The sequence below is a fragment of the Fukomys damarensis genome, unplaced genomic scaffold (genome assembly GCF_012274545.1).
Source record: "Fukomys damarensis isolate Sample0158 unplaced genomic scaffold, DMR_v1.0_HiC HiC_scaffold_9, whole genome shotgun sequence".
Taxonomy (NCBI): Eukaryota; Metazoa; Chordata; class Mammalia; order Rodentia; family Bathyergidae; genus Fukomys; species Fukomys damarensis.
In genome coordinates, this window is record NW_022900921.1 from 33,944,346 (window position 1) to 33,952,480 (window position 8,135).

Genomic DNA, 8,135 nt, shown 5'->3' on the forward strand with positions numbered 1-8,135 from the left:
TTTTTTTGGCTTTTTGAGACAGGGTCTATGTAGTTGAGACTGACCTGAAACTCACTATATAGCTCAGGCTGGTCTTGAAATCACAGTGATCCTACTGCCTCAGCCTCCCAAGTGCTGGGATTACAGGCATGCGCCACCACAGCTGGCCTAGGAATGTTTATTTGTTTTTTTTTTTTTTCCATTTATCTATTTGCTAAATAAATTTCTCTCATTCTAGTAACTAAACCAATGTATGTTTCCAATGGGATGCAAGTTTGTTTCACTATTCAGTCTGTGAACCTTTATATGTTAGTACCTTATTCTTACATACTTATTACACCATTTAAGAAAGGTTGTACCTAATTAATTTTTTGGATTTTGAGACAGGGTCTTGCTATGCAGTTTAGGCTGGTCTCAAACTTGCAGCAGTCCTCCTGTCTCACTCTCCCAAGTGATGGCATTACAGGAGCGTGCCACCATGCCCAGCTGTAGCTAATATTTTTTATATGAGGGTTTAATTTTTTTGACTGATATATTACTATTTAATTTCACAAACCATGCATGTATTAACAATTTAAAAAAACAAATGAGTTTCTCTTAACTTTAAGTAAGGTATACAGGCATTAGGAAATAATTTAAATATTTAGTAAGGTTTTACCAAAGTACAAAAGGAATAATTATAAAAATACTCAGTTAAAGGTATTTTTTAAAATGTGAGAAATTATGAAGTTAATAAAATTCATCTATTAGAATACACATATGGTTTTGTTTTCCTTGTTTTGTTGCGGCCTCTAAGAATAAAATATTGACCAAACTCTGCTAAAATGAATGATTTCTAAGGAGTTTAAGAGTTGCTTCTGGAATTTCTTTGCTTCCCATGTATTTTGAAAATGACATGTGACCCAAGGGCTCATCACCTGAAAAGTACACATAAGAAGAGCAAGGATTTGACAGAAATTCAGAATAAGTAAGAACTGTTTGGAGCCTGTCCAAGAATGTGGTTTAAGAACTTCTGGGTTAGAGAAAAATCAACTAGTTATATAGAATCGTACAAACTTTGAGATGTGTGTATTCCTTTAAATTTTAAAATGGGAATTTTCACATGTATTCAAAAGAACAGAGAATATAACCATGATGTCCCTGTCAATAATTAACACATGGTTAACCTTGTTTCATCTATAATCCTCATCTACTTTTCCCAATTAGGTTAGAAAATTTCAGTTATTTTCAGGTTAGCTGCAAATACTTTATTTCTAAAATATAACACTTTAAAAGGATGGTAGTTTTTCCCTGATGTCTCCAAGTTGTTTTCAAATCAGAGTTCAAATAAGGTCAACAAAGCCATTCTTCAGCAGGTATGGCTTTAAAAATCTTTAGTCTTTCAGTTTTTTTTTCTCTTTTCCTTGCCATCTATTTATTTAAAAAACCAAGTTCTCTATCCTATGAAGTTTCCCACTTTCCTGGATTTTGTTGCCTCTTTCCCATATTGTTTTCTAGTCTAGGTGTTTACTGTAAACTGTCAGCTGGAGCTAGAGATTTGAGGGGACTCAGTTGTGATGTTACGGGCGGGAAGCCTTAGAGCAGGACCTTATACTTGTGACATATTATGACAAAGCACATAATGTCCATTTATGAATGAATGATCATTAGATTTAGATGACACGAATTTTATCCATCCATTATAAAGTTTTCCACCAGCTTTTTATCAGTTCTTCACCTAACAGTTATCATTCCTATTCTAGATTCACTATTTTAGTAATGGGTAAAAACCAGTGATAGTAAGACTCATTCATTTATTCTCCATTAGCTGGTAATTTTTTCCATTTTAAAATATGAATAACTGCTTTGTATTTCTCCCATATGAGAAACTTACTTTTTGAAACTAATGACACTAAGATTAAAAATGTCATTTAAGTAGGCTAAGTGGTACTAACTGCTTTACTGCCAATCGTATTCTATTTGCCCACTTATATTTTCAGAGTAAGCTATTATCTTACACAAGTTAAAAGCCATTACAGTAGAGGGACAGGTTAAGTTATAAACAATAGCCTCAAAGGAAAATCATTTACAAAGGGATGTACCTTTCATATAGGATCCTACAGAGAACATTTCTAAAACTAAGCTTGAATTAAGGCTGTTATACACGATTACAACTGTCCCTATCACCTGGATCGTTAGCAGAGAAACTAAATGGAACCTGGAAACATTGAAAATACCAGTTTATGGTTTTAACAAGTAGTTAGTAAATAATTCTTTGTTGTTGTTTGGTTTGGTAGTATTGGTACTGTTGAATGAACCCCAAGTCTTGTGCTAAACACTTCACCGTAAGCTTTTTTATTTCTTAATTCTGAGATAGGGTATTGCTAAATTGTGCTGGATGACCTCAAAAATTGCAATCCCCTTGTTTTAGCCTCTTGAGTAGCTTGAATTACAGATGTGTACCAATAATTTCTTTTCATGCTTTGTAAACAATCTTTAAGATACAACCTAAGCTCATATTGTATTTGAGCTGGAAATAAAACAGCCTCTCTTAGCAGTATGTTTACTGACTTTAAATTTCTTTGACTTTTTCTTTTATTAACCTTTCTTCAATATAGCTTACATATTTATTTAGCTTACATAACTATTTTTGTTAGAAATCATTACTCTTTAATATTTTACCTAAGTTACAGTAACAGCAGTTGAATAATATTAATTATGGTGTAAAGACTGCTGTGTAGTGTATTTATAGATTAATTTAGGGATAATTTTCTCCAAATCACACTAATCTACTAAGGTATGGTAACAACATTCCTTCATAGGTTATAGAAAATGTTTCAGAACACTGGAGTAGTGCTTAGCCTTCCTAAATTTCCCCTACTATTGATGTTCTTATCTCAGTGATTGCTACCATTTAAATCTTACATGTTCCCTAAAGGCTGGTATATAAAGGCTTGATGCCCGGAGGTGTGCCCCTGAAAGGGATACAGGGGCATAGTCTCTTTCTCTGCTTCCTGCCCAGCATGAGGTAAGCTGCTTTCCCACTCCTTGCTATGATGTTGTTTCCTGGCCATAGGTCTCAAAATAATAAAGCCAGTTAACCACGGACTTGAACCAAAAAACCATGAGCCGAAATACACCTTTCCTCCTTTTAAGTTGATTATTATAGTTATTTTGTCACAGCAACAAAAAAAACCAAACAATAGGGATCTTCCTCTATTTGAATGCTTTCTTCATACTTAAAATTTTGCATTAAATCTTTTAACATTGTTTTTTACTATAAAAGTCTAAAGTTCTCTGTGACATGTTTAATCTACTGAAAAATTAAGACAGAATTTTGAGACTTTAATTCAATCTTCAAAACCTATGTTCATCAATGAGTTAATGCTTATGTTTATTTCTAGCTGCAATTATATTAGCATTATTCTGTCAACTTTTTATTTACCTGGGTAAGTGCGCTGACTCGGTTCTCACTAGGAAACAAAGGTGGGTCTTCTCCAACTTGAAAATCAAAATATACGGTTTTATGTGTAAAAGTAGAAAATTCATTGCTGAAACAAAATTTGTATGTCCCATTTCTGGAAGCTGTGAAGGTAAAGCTATCATACTGTTTCTTCATCTCCTTGTATAACACTTTACCATCAGGATCTTCCAATCGACAATCTACATCATAGTGACCACCAGTAATCACCTAAACAAGATTAAGAATAAAAAGAGATCACTGCAGTGAATAAGTATGAGAAATTAACCGATTTCCTGTTAAAATGGCAATAAAGTTATGGACCAATAACTATCACATGCAATTTTACATTTAAAAAAATTTTTCACCAATGGTTGAAATTTGGGAAGCAGATTTTAGTTTAACTAAAGTTTTACAGAAACTAGACAAATTTCCTCACGAAGAAGGAATTTTTACTCATTTCAGACAACTGTGCTACTTAATATGGGAATATTCTATCAATTTAGAAGCAAGTGACGAGGAAGAGTCATTAGGTTTGAGAGTTCCCAACCACCATGAGAATAAATGATGTTAAATTTTGTTATTTTCAACTCTCAACTCCCTTGGTTCACATAATATTGACATTCTCCACCAATAAAACAAAGAGGTCCAACTTTGGACTTCAAAGATCTGTTACTTATGCGAGTTTTTATCACAAAAGATGATGACTAAATCAACTATGTTACAATCATTTTGGTAAATGAAATCTAACTACATAAACTGTAAAAACAATATTTATATACTAATACAAAAAAAATGTTTTGATGTAAAAGAGAACCTATCAAGTGGGTATTTACCCCTCCGTGCAAAACCTCATCATTTTTCCAGTAGAAAAATGACTTTGTTTTGATATACCCAGTTATTCATACTTGATTGCAGTATATTGTTGTTTTTTGGTACCGGGGATTGAACCTGGGTTGTGCTTGAGGCAGGCAGCGGCACCACTGAGCTAAATCTCCGGCCCTTGATTACTGTATTTTGAATTATCAAATACATACATGTAAACTGATAGGATGTAGACTCCTCATGCTATCTTTCTTCCAGCAATTTTAAATTTTTGGGATACCGGGATTGAACCCAGGGGCTTTGCACTGAGCTACATCCTCAGCCTTTTTGTTTGGAGAAAGGTCTTACTAAGTTGCTAAATCATCCAAGCTGGGCTTAAATTTGCAATTCTTTGCCTCACCCTCATCAGATTATTTAAAACAAGTACTCTTATTTGAGTCAATACCCTTTTAAATTGTCTGGTCGCCTATGATTGAAACTGGGATCATCCCAAACTTAATGTCCCTACCTATCCAAATGATCACAAAAACCTATCTTATTATCTCTCTCAAATTCATCCCATTCCTTTCATGCCTAATCCACAATAATTTACTGTCACAATCTCTTAAAAGGTTTTGCACACTTTAACTCATTTGCCCTCTAACCCAGGGTTTGCCAAACTTGGTACCACTCCCATTTTTGAGCCAGATAATTAATTGTAGCAGGGGATGTGTTGTACTGTGCATTGTACCATGTGCATGTCTCTACACTCCACCTGCCAGTAGCAGCACTCCTACAACATGCCAAATGTGTTGGGGGGGCAGTCTATCTTTCTTCACCATTTTCACTGTGCAGTCATTTAAATTTTTTTGACAGTGACAGTTCACTGTGGACTACCAGAACATCCCACCTGTTAAATGGCATACCATTTCATTGCACCTCCCATTAAACAGGCTAAGGACCTTTTATATTCATGTCTATGCCTATTCTATGTCCCAAGTTGTCTGGTCAAGTTTTTACACCTGGACTGACAGTGGCAGTTCGATAGTGTTTGTTTGCTATAAAAGAATCACAGGACCCCAAAAGACAATGGTGACAAATCTAGTTTATTACAGGAAAAGAACATAATTTAAAACATCACTGCCAAAGACTACTTCATAAGAGGTCTAGAGATGTCAGATGTGGGCTCCTCTGTCCTCCCTCTGAGGTTTATTGCCAGACACTTTCTCACAAGTGTGCAAGGAACACTGAAACTCAAATAGGGTGTTAGGTAGGTTTTTAAATATTTTGCTGGTCACACAGACATATTCCTTCTATGTACCCAGTCTCAACAGCAGAGTCCTTGGTGGCAGTGGGGTGGTGTGGAAGGGAGGAGCACTCACCCAGACCAGGTACAAATCATCAACCTTACAGTTATGAGAGACGAAAAAAAAAAAAAAAAGATTGACAAACTGGAACAAACTTCCCACAAAGTCCTCAGATCCAGTCACAAAGTGAAACTATTATTATGCAGTATATTTCAGCTCCATGAACAAACTAGAGCAGAAGGGCTTAGGCTTGAGTCCTGCTGGAAAGCACACCAACATACCTGCCTAGGCTGCCTTTCCTCCCTCCTTGGTTATATTATAGAGTAATTCCTATCTATCCTGCCAGATTGCTTAAACATCAGTCTCTCAGCTACATTTCTCCTGGATTCCTCTGTCTTCTCTCAACACTGTATCTTTAGATTCTTATTGCTACATTTAACATTATATGACTATGAAAACTCCCTTAAGTAAAAATGTTATCTTGGAGAGGTAGAAGAGTTTAACTTGATCGTATACTGATTCTGTTACCTGTAAATTTGCCAACATTAGGTCTTAACCTATCTAACCCATCTCATCAATTAAAAAAAAAAGTCTTATCCATTTTATATCAAGTTTTCTTGAGAATTACCTAACACACCTGAAACACTTGGCATACTATACACACTTAACACAGGCTATTTTTTTTTTTTTAGCTCTTGTAGTATCTTTGACACCTAGCACAACATCTGCACATTTAAGAACTCCAGAAATGTTTAGTAAATAAAAACAAAGAAATTCTGGCATACACTTTATATTAATACTCCTGCTACATACCTTCTTTCTGCTCCTAATTTATAAATTTAACAAGCATAAGGTCATTCTTAAACTACCCATGAGAGCCAATTATGACCAAATCCTTTTGACTTTAACTTACTTCATTCTTTCCAAAGCTTTTTTCCTCCTTCCTCCTTTTTACAGCCATCATCTAAACCACTCTCATTTCTTGCCTGGAACTAACAAGAGCCTCCTACAGTCTTCCACATGTATTCTAAAACAACATTTTAAACATCTTTTCTACTTTCATATGTTAAATTTCATGCAGCTATGGAAATTCTGGTCACGTCCCTGAACTACTTAAAATCTACTGATGGTCCTATACTCAAAGAAATAACTAAAATCCTTAACATGGCCAGCAAGGCTCCGACAGACTGGCCCCTGCTTACCTCCCTTCCTCTGGCTCCTTATTTTCAACTATATTGAATCTCATTATGGTCCTCAAATTCTTAGTGTTCACTCTACCCATAGGATATTCTGCATCTCCTTTTTCAAAGTATTTACGACTCACCCTTTAAAATTCAGCCTAAAATGAGTTTCTGAAAGACCAGTTCACACATTCCCCATTTATTGCTATTAAAATAGTTTTAATGAGTGTATCAAGGTTCTTAATACTAATTACGAGTGTACTAATTCGTATTAATTCAAATGGGTAATACTGATGGGAAGCAAGAGCTCTGGCAGTGACCTTATCTGTTTTGATCACTTCTGTATCACCAGCACCTAGGATACTGTGGCTGCTCAATTCCTAAATGAGCTTGTCAACAAAGATAGAGTATGAGATAATTAACAATGTGAAATAGGAAGAAAAGGGCTAAAGGTGTAGGGAAAGTGGGAAGGGTAGGGGAAGGGGAATAAGGGAAAAGAAAAAAATATAAGAAAATGGAAATAAAATGTTTGTAAACAGGGAGGGTAGGAGAAGGAGTGCAGGGACAAGGGGAAAAAATGAGAACCAAGACCTGTCACGTAAAGGTACAAGATCCCAATAATGAATGTAACTGTTCTGTATACCTAAAATGTATCAATAAACTCAATTAAAAAAAAAAAGAGTACTGTTCTAGCCAACTAAATAAATTACATCCTGTTTAATAAAGCTCCTTTTAAAATATAACCCTAAAGACAGGAAGGGAGCTCGTATTTACCACAATTTTTTTGGCAGATGGTCGTTCAGCCTCTAACGGAGCATTTCCAAGGACAGGAACTGCCAAGAGTCTTACTACCGCCGGAAAAACCGAAAAGCAATGGAGTTAGACACTAGCAGCACTGCAAATCCATCTAAAGTGGAGATTTTATGGGAGGATGGGAGGATTCATACTGAGCGTTCTAGAACAGGAAGATCCTTTTCTAAAAAAGGGAATTTTTCAAGGAAGAAAATTCAGTACGCCTTACAATGAAAACCATCAAAGCACAGAAAGAAATGTTACACTAGCGGAAGCATTTCTGAGACTCATTAAGTGACCTTACACATGTACTTTGCTCAGGATTTAAAAAAGGTAAGCCAAATGCCCTGCACTGACCACATTGAAGGTGATCCTTGAACTTGCCAAAGAATGAAGAAACACGACAGAGGGAAGCACCCCAAAGGTCAGAGCCCCAACCCTGAGGCCGCGGCGAGCTGGAGCCTAGGGCCCGCAGGCCCGTGGTACCTGGAACTCGAGGGTGCACTTGGTGCCCTGAGCTATGTCCTCGTAGAAGCACTGCTTGGCGTTGTCGGGCAGCTCGAAGGTAATCTCGGAGGCGCCGCCAGGCACGGGCACCAGCAACAGCAGCAGGAGCGCGAGCAGCCTGCTGCC

The 8,135-nt window shown here is 36.3% G+C and overlaps 1 protein-coding gene across 1 annotated transcript in view; it reads right to left on the bottom strand.

The window, feature by feature from the left end:
• The window catches only part of Tmed7 (transmembrane p24 trafficking protein 7), a 15,135-nt gene that overhangs the window by 1,973 nt on the left and 5,027 nt on the right, over window positions 1–8,135 (bottom strand). Inside the window, exons 4-5 of the mRNA XM_010614160.2 lie at window positions 7,989–8,130; window positions 3,404–3,649 (exon numbers count right to left, since the gene is read on the bottom strand). Of these exons, the coding sequence (XP_010612462.1) occupies window positions 3,404–3,649; window positions 7,989–8,130 (388 nt within the window). The remainder of the gene's footprint in view (window positions 1–3,403; window positions 3,650–7,988; window positions 8,131–8,135) is intronic.